The sequence below is a fragment of the Anastrepha obliqua genome, chromosome 6 (genome assembly GCF_027943255.1).
Source record: "Anastrepha obliqua isolate idAnaObli1 chromosome 6, idAnaObli1_1.0, whole genome shotgun sequence".
NCBI classification, from domain to species: domain Eukaryota; kingdom Metazoa; phylum Arthropoda; class Insecta; order Diptera; family Tephritidae; genus Anastrepha; species Anastrepha obliqua.
The window spans coordinates 45,323,405-45,343,457 of NC_072897.1; the positions used below are offsets into that span (position 1 = coordinate 45,323,405).

Genomic DNA, 20,053 nt, shown 5'->3' on the forward strand with positions numbered 1-20,053 from the left:
ACACGCAAGCTTACCTAGCGCATGAAAATCATGACGAAACCAGGTGAGGGTCCGTATGATGCGGTTTCATTGAATCATATAGAAGAACGGATAGTTGCCGCAACCGAAATAAGCGAGCATATATCGGGAGTACCAGGCACAACTTCATATGGTTGCCATACAGGCGGACCCAGCTGTTCTACTGCAGCTCCTCAGGCAGACGATACTTTCGTTTGCGTATACTCGAGCGCTGATAATTCTTCGAGTGACGACGAAGGCAAAACCTCAAACAAGTCTGAGTAGCCAAAAATTAATATACGTGAGGAAGTGGAAATCGACGAGGTACAACAAGTTGCTAAAAGAAAAAGGTATTCAGACCCCAAAATCCAAATAATTAAAAAAGAGATTGAAAAGCAAGAAAAATTTCAAAGTGAAGTGTTGAGGCTTTTCGGAGAGAGCAATGAAATCGCAAAAAGGAAACTGCAACTAAAGGAGACACAAATTGCAACTGAAGTGCAATATAAAAAAATGAAGATTCAAGTCTTAGAGCTAGACTTGGAAAAACTGAATTGTGAAATCGCGTTGCTAAAACGAAAAATGAATTAATAATGAGTTACTTTATGTATGTGATAACTTTAAGCTTAGTTATTTACCTTTTATGAAAAGAAAGACTTATACCTGAGAAATGAAGTACAATTTTTTGTTATACTTAAGAAATTTTATTTAGTTTACCAGCAATAATATGAAATTTTTACATTGCTGATTGGGAAAGATGGTATTTTATTTTATTTCTTATCCTCTCTGATAATCGATTGTTTATGTCCAATAGTGTACATTCTAACAGTCCTTCTTGTCTTGGAGTTAGAGTTTCGTTGCTGAATTGAAATGGAATATTTCTATTGATGCATACATTGTGAAGAGCGGCGCATACGTTTGGAATTTTTGCAATCAATGTTGGGTTGTACCGTGGCTTTCTATCGTGCGATAATATTCTCCAGCGGCCTAAAGTGAACAATGCAATTAATGTTAGTATATTTACCTTTGATTCAATAAATACAGGAACCTTTGTATACGTCAATGCTTCTTCAGACAATGCTTCCAGCCTTATTATGAATATCGTTCAAAATACATTTGAATACGTCGGTCTCATTTTCGCGTAATCGATACGGGATCATAAGCCATGGCTCAAGAGGGTATCCAGAGTCCCCTAAAAATATACATATTTATTCCCGTCACAAATTTTTTCCTATTTAATTACTCATCTAATAGCCACGAACTTGTATCTTCGTTATTATAGCGCCGCTCCATTAGCTTCCTCTCATTTGAGGCTTTCCAAACAAAAGAATCGTGCGCAACCCCTCCGTACTGTGGGCATATAGCTTTGATTCTTAATTTATGGTCACATATCTGCAATAAAAAATGTCGAGTAACTCCAAGAAAAAAGGATTATGTGCTAGTGTAAGTATATATTTACAATCATCGCGTTTATGCTATACTTTCCTTTCCTGTTGAGGTATATATGTTCGGTCTCAATAGGTCTCAACAGCATTAAATGAGTAACATCTACGGCACCAAAAACTGCAAAGAATGAAAATAGTAAAAAATTAAAATTTCGTTAAAATTGCACTACTTACTTCCAGGAAAGTTATATTTTTCATGGAACCACTCTTTGCACGGCTGAAAGTTTTTTTCAAAAGATATCCATTGGCTGCATAAAGTTTCTTCCATCGACGATAATGTGCTGCGAAATATCTTCGACAGAGTACTGTGCCCCATTGCTGCTGTGTGTGCGCCGCCAGGTTGCCACTGGTAACCGCCACCTGCTAATATCTCCAGCGTTGCAGCAAGCCTCAAAATTGGAGATATATATGTACTCCTAAGTCCTTCTCTAAGGTTTATTTCACAAAGAACGTACATAAAAAACCTCCTTGGGTCAGTCGGTATTTTGTTTGGAAGCTGTGAAATAGAAATACTTTGATATTTACTTAATGAAATTTGTATTAATCTTACTGTAAATCGGGCAATTGCATTGGATTCGACGCATCGCGTATTCTCCTTCTATTTATTGAAGAGTTTTCTTCACTAAAATCTTCCAACATTAAAAAATAACGCCAATTGTACATATTTACTTTTAATTTTTATTGCTTTCACGCACTTTTTGGTAGCTATAATGCACTTTTCAAACACTTCCGAAAATATGATAGCGATAGTACAAATATCGAAATACGGGAACCAAAATAGGAGCGTCGAGCATTCGATATCGAATTAAAGTATCGAGCAAACGAGTGTCGACTATCGAATTACAGAAAGTCATCCCAGCTAAACATCCATAACATTTGGTTCCAACCAAACTGCGCCACTTGCCATACAGCGCACTGAATCGATTTATTACAATATTCAAGCCACCATTGTCGCCATATGGCCAGATTTATTCCAAAAAGCTCGTGGCGGACATATGCTGGATATCATATTGAAAATAAATGCCATGAAATTATCTACCAGATTGTAATATAATAAAGAAATTCATTCCAGCAATATTTCTGTCAATGCATGCAACCGTGTATGAAACACCAAATAATGGAAAAAGTGTTTTCTAATAGCGGTCGCCCCAGGTAATGAGAACAGGCAATGACAACCGCCCAGTGTATTTCTGCCATGAAAAAGCTTCTCATAAAAACATTTGCCGTTCGGAGTCGGCTTGTAACTGTAGTATTAAGACGCCACAAATAGGAGGAGGAGCTCGGCCAAACACACAATATGGTATACGCGCCAATTGTATATACATATATATATATATTATATATACTATACATATAATCAATGAAAGTTCTCAAGATCTTAAAAAAGCACTTATTTGGTATACAGTTGCCTTGCAGTGTGCATGCATACATGAATACGTACATACCATATATTTATGCACATACACCTAACTCTGTTTTTACACAGTAGATACGTTCCTTAAAAATATGTGCAAAAAAAAAAATACATGCGACACATGGTAAATGAAAATTTCGTATAAGATGAGAAAACTAAACATATTCCCAAAAAAATCGTGCAAAAGAAGTATCATAGTAATGAAATCCATACTACATAAGTATTTTTAAAACAAAAACAAATAATTTTTATTAATATACAATGCAAAAAAAATTAAAATTAGTGTATAGGGAAATTTTAATCCATAAGTACAAAACATATAAAAATTGAAATTGAAATTAAGAAAAATTTTTTTTTTTTGTTTTCAGATTTGTGCAAGAACGAAAACTTAGTGTAAAAAAAATTATTAGTGAACCGCGTTACTTCAAAATCGTGTAAAGAGAGAGTTGGCTGTACTTATACTTTGTTACTTTCCATGCAGTCAAACCTACTGGGTCTGAACTAAATTACCACCAATTTGCTTTGCAGCTGAAGTAGGTCTTCTATCTTTTTTCATATAATCGTATTTTTATTTATTTATTTATTAATAATGAAACATAATTATAAATCTAAAGTATTGAATCAACTTCATCAGATGATTGGATTGTGCTGGGAGTCCAGACGGGTTCAAAGAATTTAGAAATTCTGTAGGAAATTGAACAGCTTCTTCCAAATCGAGAACAGTATCGACCGAGTAGTATATTTTCGTCGGCGCATCAATATTTGAAATAATCAAGTTATTTACTTTATCTACTTGTTCGTTAGTTGGTGACAGAATAGCTCTTTCTTTAAACCAAGATATTATCTTATAACTTATGTTATCAATGTCTGGATAGACATTGTTGACTAACTCTTGGATGTTGTCTATCAAAACACAAAGGTTTTCTAGGTTAATCCTTCCCTCACTTTGTGTTAATTCTCCATTGCCAACTTTTAGCAGCATCTCTGGAAATAGCCTGTTCTCACGTGAAGATGACGAAATCCTCATATTAGTTTTAAGCTCTAATTTATTGACACACGACTAAAGGTGGGATCTTTTTAGCGAAGCATTTATTTCGTCAGCACGTGTTCCTCGAGTCACAACTGGTAGGATTTGACGGAAATCTCCTGAGAACAGAATTGTACATCAACCCATAGGTGCATTTTTGTTGCGCAAATCGCGCATTGTCCTATCCAGTGCTTCCACAGACGTCTTGTTTGACATGGTAGCTTCGTCCCAGACTATTAATGAGCAGTCACGCATCAATTTTCCTGTATTGCTCTGTCTAGAAACACTACAGACGCTGTTATCATCATCGGTGGCGATATTCAGCGGGTGCTTGATTGTAGAGTGTGTGGTTCGGCCTCTTTCCAAAAGACTCTTTCCAAAAGAGTAGCGGCAATGCCGGATGACGCAACAGCTAACGCAATTTTTCCGGTAGATCTCAATTACTAATTACTGATGTAATATCTTGAAAAATATTGTTTTTAATTATATGCTGTAAAGAGCCATATACATAGATCTATATGAAAACAACAATGTATTTGGATAAGGATTAATGTTGTACCTATTTGTTGAAATCGCTTCGAAAATAAGCTATTAGTTGTCGTAAAAAGTAAATGACAAAAAATGTTATTGTATGGAATCGATAGCAAACTAAACGCGCTCCGAATCAATAAAAACTATTCAAAAACTGTATTTTAATTATGTGCGATTTACTAATATAGAACGTGAAAATAACGTTTTATTTCGCTGTAAAATTGTATGTACATATAATTACATGGAATTCAGTACATACATAGATACATATGTACATACGTCCGAAATGAAATAATGCGAGCGATTCGTAAATACATACATACATACGTCACCATACGATGTAATTCAACATTAATGAGGTGTGGTGAGATTATCGCTTAACGCCTGTTGCTTCATTCGGTTGACAGCGAACAAACACACAAACAGCTTTTTTTTGGAAAAAAAGCTGCTTTTGTTTAAACAATTTTGGTTAAATAACAAATAAATCAATGATTTTTTTTTGATGCAGAACGAAAGTAAATATTTCAAAGTTAAACTTCAAGAAAGTTTCATTTTAATTGATTGATTCGTTTATGATTTATGGCCGTGAAAACAAAAAATTTATGTTTTTTTGCCACATTTTGACCAATTGCCACGCCCCCTTTATATATTTCTTCACATTATATAGATATAAACCCTCCTCTTCAATCAATATATCTTAAAAAAAACCGCATCAAAATCCGTTGCGTAGTTTTAAAGATTTAAGCGTATAAGGGGACATAGGGACAGAAAAAGCGACTTTATTTTATAATATGTAGTGATATATAATATATATATGGAAATATAAAATTTTTATTGAATTACTTAAAGAACTTTGTATGCGTGACAAATTGTCTTTAAAATGTACGCTTTTTAAATTAATGTGGTATGGTTATGTACAATTTAATTTATGAGTTTTTTGTTAACAGAAACTCTTTTGTCATGAGAACAACTTTTTTGCTATATTTCAGGTTAAGTAACAAGATAAGGTACTCTTTTTGTAAAAATGTCGTTATGGTTTCTTTAGTATTTTCTGGTATTTTGTTGCTTATTTTTAATTTAATATTTAAAGGATTGAGGTCCGAAAATAATGATTACACCTCTATGGTTTTAATTCGCATTCAGTAAATTCAAACGCTTTTTAAAATGTGAAAGAAGGTTTTCAATGTTAAAAAGAGTTGAGAGAAGAAGATTTAATATTCTTGCATAACCTTAAAACGAGCAACAAATTAAATTTGCACTTTCAAAATATCAAATTTTATAAGAATCAACAAATTTTCATTAGCACTAAAATCTTCTCAAAGTGACCTTTTTCAACCTTCTTTTGTTTAATAATACAGTTTTTTTTTAACTTACAGTTTTGGTAGTTTTAAAAAAAAGAAACAAACACCAAGCTTAAACATTTTCGCATTTTATATGTATAAAAAAGTACTAAATTTATTTCGAAGAGCAAATGGTTGCCAGCACTTCACAACTCAGCTAATGTGACATTATGCACTCTCTGATGAGCGCAATCTTGTTTCTATCATTCTTGCGTTATGGCGTGAATTTATGGATGTACATACGTTTACCGTCCGCTTGCTCAGTGCTTAGGTAAAGACAAATCGACGCCTCTAGAACTTGTTGCTGCGGTTCGCCCTTCCTGGCCAAGATTACCTTAACGTAAACATGGGTTTCCTACGGTTTTCACGCTAGCACAAGAAAAACTTTATTTATGTAAAAATACCAATTTTAATTAAACAAAAATTCGCTTTAAATAACACACAATAAAACTACGCACTTTCGTACATTTGTATTCACCGTATTTGTAAACAAACCGTTGCTTTGGTATGAGCATTTGCATATTGACTGTGTTGATATTTATCGTATATCACTAACCAAGCTAAATTTTGTTAAACACATCCCAAGTGACGTCAGCTAATCTGTCCAATTCGCTCAGACCCGAATAACTATCTGTCAGCGTGGCGGCCGAAATTGCTCGCACAATCAATACATTTTTGTTTAATTTGGTAAAGAAAGTTATTGAAAACAAAATTGAATGATATATTTTCCGACAAACTGTGTTGATATTTCTGTTCAGTAAGGTTTGGTAACTCATCAAGAATCGTTTAACTCCAAAACAACGCTTCCAAATTGTGCAAATTTGCTTTGAAAAAAGAGAATATGTTCGCGAAGTTTATAGAGCACATAGTCCATTTTACGAGTGGCATCATCAAACCTTATTTCTTTCGAAATGAGGAAGAAGTTACCGTTACGGTGAATGGCGAGTGCCATAGAGCCATGCTGACTGAATTCTTGTTTCTAAGAATTGATCAGGGGTGGCTTTCTGTAATTCGATGTCGAGCAAAAACGATAATCGAAGTATCGTTTTTGCTTTCTCTAGCAAAAAATGTCGTAGCGTTATATCGAACGTTCGATAGATACAGTTCGACACCACTTTTGCTCTCGTTTTTCATTTTCTCAGCTGTTTATTTTTTCAAAATGTAAGTTAAAAATTTAAATTTTTTTTAAATTTGAAGTTTTATATAGTTATTTATATAGGTCTCAAAAAACAAACGCTGCTCAACTAAAGAATGGAAAAGCACGATTCATTAGCTAAAAATAGCTTACAGAGTGCAGCTAATGGCCGTTCGAAGAAGAAAGAGTTATGGGATAAGCTAACGGAATTGTTAAATAGTAACGGACCTCCCATGGATCCAACAAAAGCATGGCAGAAAGTTTTTATTAACACGCAAGCTTACCTAGCGCATGAAAATCATGACGAAACCAGGTGAGGGTCCGTATGATGCGGTTTCATTGAATCATATAGAAGAACGGATAGTTGCCGCAACCGAAATAAGCGAGCATATATCGGGAGTACCAGGCACAACTTCATATGGTTGCCATACAGGCGGACCCAGCTGTTCTACTGCAGCTCCTCAGGCAGACGATACTTTCGTTTGCGTATACTCGAGCGCTGATAATTCTTCGAGTGACGACGAAGGCAAAACCTCAAACAAGTCTGAGCCGCCAAAAATTAATATACGTGAGGAAGTGGAAATCGACGAGGTACAACAAGTTGCTAAAAGAAAAAGGTATTCAGACCCCAAAATCCAAATAATTAAAAAAGAGATTGAAAAGCAAGAAAAATTTCAAAGTGAAGTGTTGAGGCTTTTCGGAGAGAGCAATGAAATCGCAAAGAGGAAACTGCAACTAAAGGAGACACAAATTGCAACTGAAGTGCAATATAAAAAAATGAAGATTCAAGTCTTAGAGCTAGACTTGGAAAAACTGAATTGTGAAATCGCGTTGCTAAAACGAAAAATGAATTAATAATGAGTTACTTTATGTATGTGATAACTTTAAGCTTAGTTATTTACCTTTTATGAAAAGAAAGACTTATACCTGAAGAAGTACAATTTTTTGTTATACTTAAGAAATTTTATTTAGTTTACCAGCAATAATATGAAATTTTTACATTGCTGATTGGGAAAGATGGTATTTTATTTTATTTCTTATCCTCTCTGATAATCGATTGTTTATGTCCAATAGTGTACATTCTAACAGTCCTTCTTGTCTTGGAGTTAGAGTTTCGTTGCTGAATTGAAATGGAATATTTCTATTGATGCATACATTGTGAAGAGCGGCGCATACGTTTGGAATTTTTGCAATCAATGTTGGGTTGTACCGTGGCTTTCTATCGTGCGATAATATTCTCCAGCGGCCTAAAGTGAACAATGCAATTAATGTTAGTATATTTACCTTTGATTCAATAAATACAGGAACCTTTGTATATGTCAATGCTTCTTCAGACAATGCTTCCAGCCTTATTATGAATATCGTTCAAAATACATTTGAATACGTCGGTCTCATTTTCGCGTAATCGATACGGGATCATAAGCCATGGCTCAAGAGGGTATCCAGAGTCCCCTAAAAATATACATATTTATTCCCGTCACAAATTTTTTCCTATTTAATTACTCACCTAATAGCCACGAACTTGTATCTTCATTATTATAGCGCCGCTCCATTAGCTTCCTCTCATTTGAGGCTTTCCAAACAAAAGAATCGTGCGCAACCCCTCCGTACTGTGGGCATATAGCTTTGATTCTTAATTTATGGTCACATATCTGCAATAAAAAATGTCGAGTAACTCCAAGAAAAAAGGATTATGTGCTAGTGTAAGTATATATTTACAATCATCGCGTTTATGCTATACTTTCCTTTCCTGTTGAGGTATATATGTTCGGTCTCAATAGGTCTCAACAGCATTAAATGAGTACCATCTACGGCACCAAAAACTGCAAAGAATGAAAATAGTAAAAAATTAAAATTTCGTTAAAATTGCACTACTTACTTCCAGGAAAGTTATATTTTTCATGGAACCACTCTTTGCACGGCTGAAAGTTTTTTTCAAAAGATATCCATTGGCTGCATAAAGTTTCTTCCATCGACGATAATGTGCTGCGAAATATCTTCGACAGAGTACTGTGCCCCATTGCTGCTGTGTGTGCGCCGCCAGGTTGCCACTGGTAACCGCCACCTGCTAATATCTCCAGCGTTGCAGCAAGCCTCAAAATTGGAGATATATATGTACTCCTAAGTCCTTCTCTAAGGTTTATTTCACAAAGAACGTACATAAAAAACCTCCTTGGGTCAGTCGGTATTTTGTTTGGAAGCTGTGAAATAGAAATACTTTGATATTTACTTAATGAAATTTGTATTAATCTTACTGTAAATCGGGCAATTGCATTGGATTCGACGCATCGCGTATTCTCCTTCTATTTATTGAAGAGTTTTCTTCACTAAAATCTTCCAACATTAAAAAATAACGCCAATTGTACATATTTACTTTTAATTTTTATTGCTTTCACGCACTTTTTGGCAGCTATAATGCACTTTTCAAACACTTCCGAAAATATGATAGCGATAGTACAAATATCGAAATACGGGAACCAAAATAGGAGCGTCGAGCATTCGATATCGAATTAAAGTATCGAGCAAACGAGTGTCGACTATCGAATTACAGAAAGTCATCCCAGCTAAACATCCATAACATTTGGTTCCAACCAAACTGCGCCACTTGCCATACAGCGCACTGAATCGATTTATTACAATATTCAAGCCACCATTGTCGCCATATGGCCAGATTTATTCCAAAAAGCTCCTGGCGGACATATGCTGGATATCATATTGAAAATAAATGCCATGAAATTATCTACCAGATTGTAATATAATAAAGAAATTCATTCCAGCAATATTTCTGTCAATGCATGCAACCGTGTATGAAACACCAAATAATGGAAAAAGTGTTTTCTAATAGCGGTCGCCCCAGGTAATGAGAACAGGCAATGACAACCGCCCAGTGTATTTCTGCCATGAAAAAGCTTCTCATAAAAACATTTGCCGTTCGGAGTCGGCTTGTAACTGTAGTATTAAGACGCCACAAATAGGAGGAGGAGCTCGGCCAAACACACAATATGGTATACGCGCCAATTGTATATACATATATATATATATTATATATACATATAATCAATGTAAGTTCTCAAGATCTTAAAAAAGCACTTATTTGGTATACAGTTGCCTTGCAGTGTGCATGCATACATGAATACGTACATACCATATATTTATGCACATACACCTAACTCTGTTTTTACACAGTAGATACGTTCCTTAAAAATATGTGCAAAAAAAAAAAATACATGCGACACATGGTAAATGAAAATATCGTATAAGATGAGAAAACTAAACATATTCCCAAAAAAATCGTGCAAAAGAAGTATCATAGTAATGAAATCCATACTACATAAGTATTTTTAAAACAAAAACAAATAATTTTTATTACAATGCAAAAAAAATTAAAATTAGTGTATAGGGAAATTTTAATCCATAAGTACAAAACATATAAAAATTGAAATTGAAATTAAGAAAAATTTTTTTTTTTTGTTTTCAGATTTGTGCAAGAACGAAAACTTAGTGTAAAAAAAATTATTAGTGAACCGCGTTACTTCAAAATCGGCTGTACTTATACTTTGTTACTTTCCATGCAGTCAAACCTACTGGGTCTGAACTAAATTACCACCAATTTGCTTTGCAGCTGAAGTAGGTCTTCTATCTTTTTTCATATAATCGTATTTTTATTTATTTATTTATTAATAATGAAACATAATTATAAATAACTATATTACAAAAAAGAGGCACTAGCTACTAAGACTATCGGCCTGATCTTTATCTAATATATTTTAACATTACTGAGTATAACAACTTAGATTTAGAGAACATTAAGATTTTGTCATCATTGTATTATACAAGATATAGTAGATTGTTTTGGTATATAAACTTGTAAATATCTTTAACATTATCGGGTGAGTATTTTCTTAATGCGACGGAAGGTGATTGGTTTTTAAATATGTTTTTCCTACTATTGGAAAACTTAGGGCAATGATCTAAAATGTGATTTATAGACAGTGGGCGGTTGCATATACTACACTCGGGGGCTGCTTTCCCAGTTATAAGGTGTTCGTGGCTAATTTTAGTATGACTTAGACGGCATCTTGTGAAAATTTTTTGCTGCTGAGAGGAGCATTTCGATGGGATATCTGGACTATTTCGTTCCGGATTTATGCGCTTGTAGGCATGATGATATTTGCACCAATCGTTGTGTGTGAATTCTTTAATAAAGGCATTGATTCTGTGTTTAATATCCGCCTTAAAGTAAGTGTTGTGAAAAATACTTGGTGAGGTGCTAGCTTCCTTGGCTGCTTTGTCAGCGAAGGTGTTACCACCAATTCCGCAAAGCCCCGGGACCCACATAATTTTCATTTTGGAGCTACATCTGCAAAGAGCGGATCGAATTTTTATAGCCCAGGGTTCATTGTATGCAGTGTTGTTAAGAGCAAGAAAGGAAGACTTACTGTCCGAGCAGATTATGTATTTGCCGTTAGCTTTGGAAACGTAGTCGACTGCAAAGGTAATCGCCAGAGCTTCTGCGGTAAAGATGGAGCGATGCGGGAAAAGTAGACATTTTTTAATGAGTACTCCTTGTTCATTCACCACCGCAAATGAGGTGTTCAGGTTGTCTTTGGATCCGTCTGTGTATACAAAGCTCCAGCCATTAGTGCTCCACCCACTATGTATTTCGTAAAAAAGCTTTCTATATGTCAGGGAAGAGGTATTGCATTTGGCATGATCAAGAAGATTTGCGATAAAGGTGTTTTCTGGAAGGTGTTTTCTGGAAGCTTTTATGTCACTGTTCAGTATAATTGTTATGTATTGAATTTATTGGCTTTATTAAGTGAAACTATATTACTGTTATATATATATGTATGTAACGTGTGTGTAAATGTCGGGATCCGAGGGACAACTTGTTCGGTGGATGTCTCTATTGCTTCTGTGCTTTTCTCATACATGACACCCCTTAACACCCAGAGGCGGAGTAGAATTGTGGGGCCTGTCGGTCGCGCTTCGATCTGCGCGGTTCTTCCGGTGTTGGCGATGACGAGGCGACAGGCTGTAGATTCGTTGATGGCCCTGGCGATTGAGTCTCCACGACGTGACCAGAAGTACTTGAATCAACTTCATCAGATGATTGGATTGTGCTGGCTTCGACGTCTTCGGTTGACAGTATTTCGCAGTCGGAATCTTCTGATGCCACCCGACTACGAAGCTGGTCCTGATGTCGTTTGATGACCCTAGAATCGTTCAACCGAACCTCATAAGATATAGGCCCAGTCTGATTTTCCACCAGGCCCTCGATCCATCTCGGGCCCGTCGAATGGTTACGAACCCATACTGGACTGCCTGAAATAAAAGGTTTAGTACTGACAGGGTCGGTGACCTTACCGTAAACTATTTCGTGAGGTTGAATTTTGTCGAAATAAGTTTTCAGCTCACGATTGAACAGTAGCTCTGCAGGCGAGCGGTTCGTTGTTGAGTGCGGGGTGGTGTGTTGGTTGAACAAATATCTAGCCAGGCTGAGATCGATGTTTATGCCAGGCTCTGCTTTCTTCAAATAATTTTTGGTACTTTGAACCATTCGCTCCGCCTGCCCGTTTGTAGAAGGATGAAACGGCGCAGAACGGATATGTCTAATTAGATTGTTCTTCATAAAGTTCTTAAACTCCTCAGTTGTGAAAGCTGTTCCGTTGTCCGACACGAGCTCATCAGGTAGCCCATGCGTGGCGAATATTTGGCGTAACACCTTAATAGCGGCCGCTGACGAAGTTGAATTAACGACGGTCACTTCAAGCCACTTAGAGTAGGAGTCGATGAGTATGAAGAATAATTTGCCTCGAAAAGGACCTGCGAAATCCACATGCAGGCGGGACCATGGACGTTTTGCAGATTCCCAGTGGTGCGTTGTTGTTTGGGGTTGATCGTTGCGATTTTGCTGACATGAACTGCATCTCTTCACAACGAGTTCGATTTCCGCATCGATGTTCGGCCACCAAACATAACTTCGAGCAACGGCCTTCATTTTGACGATGCCAGGATGTGGTTCATGAAGAGTTTTCAAAATAGACCCTCGAAGAGTAGACGGAATTACAGCGCGGTTTCCCCAAACTAAACATTCTCTATTTGCACTGAGTTCAGTTCGACGGCAAAAGTATTGGTACAGCTTATCGGAGCGGTTGATTTTGCTGGGCCACCCCCTTAACACCCAGTTGAAAACTTTGGAGAGCTCCGGATCCTTAGAAGTTTGAGAGGCAATCAGCTGCGCGCTGACAACTGGTTTTGCCGATATTTCTATCATGAGAATGTCTTCGGTTGTCGTAGACTCTGCTTCAGACAGCATTGGACAACGGCTAAAAAAGTCTGCATTGCCCATTCTAAGACCAGCGCGCTGTACCAAATTGAAGTTGTACGCGCTGAGAAAAATTGATCGACGAAGCATTCTGTTCGAAATTACGTTGGGGACCGGTTTTGATGTGGTGAAAATTCCCAAGAGTGGACGGTGATCGGTGACAAGCGTAAAAAATCTGCCATATAAGTAGTTGTGGAATTTTTTCACTCCAGAGACGAGGGCGACTGCTTCCCTATCTATCTGTGCGTAATTTCGTTCTGCCTTCGACAGCGTCCTTGAGTAGAATGCAATGGGTTTCTCCGACCCGTCTGCTAACCTGTGGTTGAGAACTGCTCCGAGTTCGTACGGCGATGCGTCACAAGTGAGCACTAACGGCAAGTTCTCATTGTAATGATGCGATCAGCCTTTTAAGCGTATTGAAAGCTGTTTCGTGTTGCTCTTTCCAAGACCATCGAGCACTTTTGTCGAGCAAGCGGTGAAGCGGCTCAGCGATTGTTGCTTTGTTGGGTAAAAAGGCGTGATAAAAGTTGAGTAAGCCCAGAAACGCTTGGAGTTGCTTCTTGTCCTTTGGCGATGGTGCTTCATGAATGGCCTTGATCTTGTCATGTGAGGGTCGTATACCGAGATTGTCCAGTTTAAACCCCAAAAATTCGATAGATGGCACACTGAATTGGCACTTGTCCTTGCGCAAACGTAGTCCGGCCTTGTCGAAACGTACAAATATTTGTTCCAGTCCACGAGCTGTTGGTATGCCTGTGCCAAATCAATTTTTGCATAAATCGATCCACCTTCAATCGAAGCCAAAAGCGTGCTAACGGCTGGAATTTGATGACAGTGTGGCTTAATTGTAGTCACCGCATATACGGATGGAACCATCCTTTTTTACCACGGGCACTATTGGCGTTGCCCAATCGGAGTATTCCACAGGCTCCAAAATACCTGGACAACATAAGCGATCGATTTCTTCTTCCACGGGCCCCTTAATGGCGAAGGGTATACGGCGTGGAGGCAGTCTCACGGGCGGCACCGCCGAATCGATTTGTAAAGACACTGGTGGTCCTGGGTAGCGACCAAGATCTGTTGAGAATAAATGATCGTATTTCTTCAGAATGGCTTTGATGCTGAGACCACTGTTGACGGCAAAAACTCCTTCTATACGTATGCCCAGTGCATCGAACCAGTTACAACCAACAAGATTAGACCACCACTGTTTGCGATGATTAGCGGCAAGTTGTCAATTTTACGGCGGTTGTAATAAATTGACACATCGATGATCCCCTTGACTGGGATGTGGTTGCGTTGGTAATCGCTAAGATCCAAATCACACTTGGAAAGATTTGGCCTTCTGTTGGACCAGACGCTATTGAACGTAGATTCCGTCATGATGGTCACAGGCGACCCAGAATCCACTTCAAAAATACATGTGCTGCCATTAATCGTAACTGAGATCGACTTCTTCTGATTGACCAAGGGCGTGATCTGATTGACATTCTCTCGACGAGATGATTTTTTCCGCATTGAACCTGAACGAGCATTTGTTGAGTTGGATGAAGACGCTCTGTGTGAATTGACATTTGACGCGCTGCGGCAGGCTCGCTGCAGATGCCCCTTGACTCCGCATGCGTTGCAAAGTGATTCACGATATGGACACTGCTTACGAGGGTGTGATCCACCACAACCATTGCATGACAGCTGCTGGTTTCTGTTGACGGCGTTTTTTGTTCGTGTACGAAAACGATTGTCGTTGACAACATTAACTGGTTCGCTGGGGTGCCTCATAGCCATAGCACTGATGGCTGCTGCCTCATTCGAAAGTGCACGTTCGATAACCTTTTGCACTGTTAGATCCTTTTCTGCCAGTAAGCTTTTCTGCAGTCCTTCGTCCTTCATGCCACACACAAAACGGTCGCGAAGCATGCGGTCGAGCGCCGTACCGAAGTTGCAGTCCACTGCCAATGTGCGCAATGCTGCGATGTAATTACTGACAGACTCGTCCGGATATTGATCACGTTTGTGAAAATGATAATAGGCCGCAATTTCGGATGGACGTGGTGAAAAATGGTTGGTTAGAATCGTTTTTATATCGGGAAGATTCAGATTACTAACCTGCTTTGGTGACGCCAATGATGCCAAGAGGTCGTAGAGTGGCGCTCCGGCCAATGTGAGGAATGCTGCCTTTTGACGACCTTCATCTTGTACATCATTGGCCAGAAGGAACAAATCGAAACGCGCCATATACGTTGACCATTTATTTGGATGATTTAAATCAAATGGTTCCAAGTTCCCAACTCCAGCCATGTTGACTCGTTTGACTTCTTGCAAAATAACTCGTTCCGTCTTCACAGTGAATGTGTTGCTATCAGTTGAGGAATGCGAATCACCGCTACTTTTTATTTGCTTGCCGTTACGATCCATGTGCTCTCAACGAGAGCTGACTTGCGACTTTTTGTTGTCTGATCCAATTTTTATGACCTCAAAATATTCTTTGCGAATAAGGCGACTTAACACAAGGTTGTGTGAATGTCAGTGCATTTTTGTATTTGCAAACGGTTCCTGCACATTCAATGTCCTTGTTGTTGTGCGCCGGTAGGTTTTGTCGTTATGCTTTGTTTCACTTTTCGAGTGGCCTACGCGCAATACGTACATATATATAGTATATGTGTATGTTGTTTTTATTATTATGTATTATTGTAGATATCCCATCCTCGTCGCCAGTGTTATGTATTGAATTTATTGGCTTTATTAAGTGAAACTATATTACTGTTATATATATATGTATGTAACGTGTGTGTAAATGTCGGGATCCGAGGGACAACTTGTTCGGTGGATGTCTCTATTGCTTCTGTGCTTTTCTCATACATGACAATAATATTGTTGGATACATACAGTTTTGGGATTAAACGCAGAGTGTTTTGATGTACACGGTCTTTCAATTCCGGAAGCCCCGCTTCGGCTAGCAGGTTTTTGACAGGGGTGGTGGGAAACGCTCGTAGACTTTTCCTTGCTGCTGAGTGGTAAAGTTCTTGTGTGCCAGCGAAGGTCTTTTTAGAACACTGTCCATAAATGGATAAGCCATAATCAATCACCGATAAAATTAAAGATTTTGTTACATTAATGAGCGAGGTTGGATGAACATTACTGTGCTTGGACGCTAAATACTTTACAATATTTAATCTCTTAATATAGTTAACTTTTGCTTAAGATATGTACAGTGAGCCTTATAACTATTTTTTTTGAATAAATGAACACATCGTCTGCATAAATGGAAAATTCGGCATTATACTTAACGAGGATGTTGGTAATCTCATCGAATGCGATTATGAAGAAGATTACTGAGATAGGGGATACCTGAGCAATACCATTGTACAGGGATACCCTATCTGAGTAGGTGTTGTTAAGTTTAATTCTGAACGTCCGATTCGTTAGAAGGCTCTTAACAAAGTAGAAAACCTTTTCTCCGATTTTCCATTTTTCTAGTTGGCGAAGCACGACGTGTACTCCTATTCTATCAAATGCTTTAACAAAATCTAGTCCTAGAACGGTTGCATGATTTCGACTAGATAGTGCGGAGGATAAGTAGTGCTCGAAATGTAGCAGTGCGTCAGCAGTCCCCTGTCCGGTCTTGAAAGCTGACTGGTTGGGACTTATGAGTTTTTCTTTTCAAACAAACCACATAAGGCGCTTTGCTATAATTTTTTCTAAAACTTTGCTAAGGCATGAGAGTAAGGAAATTGGGCGGTAACTTTTAATATCATCTTGTGGTTGATTTGGCTTTAAAATTGGGACAATATCAGCGTTCTTCTACTTTTGAGGATAAATACCACTGCTAAATATGTCATGATAGAGTTTCAGTAGTCGATTTTTGACACAGGTAGGCGCGTTTTTTATAATGTCGTATGAGATCCTATCTTGACCAGGGGTTTTACCATTTAGTGATTGTAGAACTTCATTAAGTTCGAGAGACCTGATAGGTTCTTCAATTTGTTTTGCCGAAGTCGAAAGCGGTGTTGAAGATGAATAAACGTTATTTAACGTTCTTCTTTTTTCATAAATAAACAGTTGGTCAAAGTTTGGGTCGTTACTACCTATAAGCAGACCAGGTGGAAGAAAAGTGGTTTGCAATTTCATTTGGTTCGAGGAGGGAACCTCTTTCGGTGTTAATTACCGAAATTTTGCTCTGGGAAAAGGTTCCTGTTAAAAGCTTAATATTGTGCCATATTTTACGCGGATTGGAGTTCGGATTAATGGAGCTTGTGAACTGTTGAAAGCAAGCCCTTTTTGCTGCTCTGCAATGGTATCTAAATGCCGCGTTGGCTTTTTTGTACGCAATCAGATTGCTTTTTGTTTGCTTCTTCTTATATTCCGCCCAGGCTTTTTGCTTATTATTTCTAAGAAGAGCAATGCTGCTGTTGCACCATGGCACTGGATGTTTAGTTGAGATAGCTTTGCTTTGTGGTATACTAAGATGGGAGGCCTCTCTGAGAATTTTCCCCACATTTGAAGCTTCTTTATTGACGTTTTCCGAAAATTGGTATTTTGAAAAAACATTTTCACAGTTATTCCAGTCAGCCATTTTGGTTAAAAATGTTGTCCTTTTTTTGAAAATTTTTTGTTTGTAATAAAGAAACTTTTGTTACTTTTCGTCCAAACTGTTGTGATAATGGGGAAGTGGTCACTTCCATGTAAATCGCTTAGAACTTTCCAGGAACACTTTGGAGCTAAGATAGCGCTGCACATAGTAAGGTCTACGCTGGTAAAAGTTTTGTGGGTCGAGAAATGAGTGGGAAGTCCGTTGTTTAGCACGACGAGGTTTGATGCCAGTATAACATCTTCAATGATTTTCCCCCTATGGTTATCTGTTGTTCAACCCCAAAGTGTACTCCAAGAATTAAAATCTCCTAGCAGTATTGTTGGAGAAGAGATATTACAAAAAACCGACAAGATATCGTGAGCTTGAAAGTTTTGGGAAGGTGGTATATACATTGAGATACAGGTAACTCTGAAACCAATATTAAGCTCAATAGCAATGGTGGAGATGCGCGAAGCAATGCTTAGTCTAGTATGTGGAATTGTTCTTTTAACTAGCACACCTAGACCTTGTTTGCACGTTAAGTCGCAGCTTAAATTATGAAAATACCCCACGTACCCCGCAGGAGCGGTTGGAGTGTTTGCGTGTTGAATGTGTGTTTCTTGTAACGATATGAATGATGGAGTATGTGTTTTCAAAAGAAGCTGAAGTTCATGGAAATTATTCCAGTACCCTTTAATGTTCCACTGAAGTATACTAAACATAAAAGAAAAATAGCTTAAAAAGAAAAACAAAGAAAAAAAAACGGGTTTTGTATGTGTTATTGATATTGTTGCTATATGAGAGTTAAGAGAGTATTTGCTTGGCTTATTGTTTTTTTTATTGTTTTTAACTGTTGGTTGTACTACTTGTTATGCTTAGAGATTTATTTCGTTAATCATCTTCTGATGACTTTGTAGTGTCATCAGCGAGAGGTAGCAAGCTGTATTTAGTTTTAACCATTGGGAGATTTGTGTTTGTAGGTGATCGGAAGAGAAGTTTGAAGTTGAGCTAAAATCTGTGGTAGTGAAATTTGGGGAACGAATAAGAGAAGAGTGAGAGTCTGTGTTAGCAAAATTGATAATGGATGTTTCTTGGGTTTGAGCGAAATTCGAAAGTGAAGAGATATTTATTGGGAGATCTTCTGTTGAATAAGTGAATGCTGGGCCTATGAATGGAGTGGTTATGTTATTTAGAGTTTAATCGGATGCGGGAAGAGTTTTTTCTGCATTATTGTACAATTGATGTTGAGTTAATTGTGGATGTGGATTGGAAGGTGTTATTTCTGGAATATTTGGCTGACAGTTTTCCATAGAAAGAACTGTTGAAAAGGAAAGCGCGTTTTCGGGGAGGGAGGGCGTAGAGCTCTGGTATATTTTAATAGCTTCCCTCATGGAACATTTTTTAGTTGTTTTAATTTTTTGTGTGTCTTTTGCCTGAATAAATTTAGGACACTTGTTCGACGAAGATGGGTGATCTGCTAAGCAGTTAGCGCAAAGAACGCGAGTGCAGTTATCCGGCTAGTGGGGTGGAAAATTACAATTAACACATGCTGGCTAGCGCTTGCAAAATTTTGCTGTGTACCCCAGCAGTTGGCAGTTCTTGCAGCGCATTCTTCTTCTTAATTGGCGCTATAACCGCTTACGCGATTTTGGCCGAGTTTAACAAAGCGTGCCAGTCGTTTTTTTTTGTGCTAACCGGCGCCACTTGGACACACCAAGTGAAGCCAAGTCCTTCTCCACCTGATCTTTCCAACGCAGAGGAGGCCGCCCTCTTCCTCTGCTACCACCAGCTGGTACCGCATCGAATACTTTCAAAGCCGGAGCGTTTGTATCCATTCGGACGACATGACCCAGCCAACGTAGCCGCTGGATCTTTATTCGCTACGCTATGTCTATGTCATCGTAAAGCTCATATAGCTCATCGTTAAATCGCCTGCGATATTCGACATTGTCAACGTGCAAAGGTCCAAAAATCTTGCGCAGAATCTTTCTCTCAAACAGTCCAAGCGTCGCTTCATCGGATGTTGTCATCATCAACGCTTCTGCGTCATACGTTAGGAGGGGCATGATAAGAGTCTTGTAGAGTCTTAGTTTTGTTCGTCGAGAGAGGACTTTACTACTCAATTGCCTACTTAGTACAAAGTAGCACTTGTTTGCAAGAGAGATTCTACGTTGGATTTCAAGGCTGACATTGTTATCGGTGTTAATGCTGGTTCCTAAATAGACGAAGTCTTTTACAACCTCGAAATTATAACTGTCTACAGTGACGT

General features: G+C 38.1%; 1 protein-coding gene across 1 annotated transcript; it reads right to left on the bottom strand.

The window, feature by feature from the left end:
• Positions 1 to 11,828: 11,828 nt before the first annotated feature.
• LOC129250451 (uncharacterized protein K02A2.6-like) lies at positions 11,829 to 12,887 on the bottom strand. The gene has a single exon (XM_054890073.1). It carries the CDS (start codon positions 12,885 to 12,887, stop codon positions 11,829 to 11,831), a length of 1,059 nt encoding a protein of 352 aa, XP_054746048.1.
• Between the last annotated feature and the right edge of the window lie 7,166 nt (positions 12,888 to 20,053).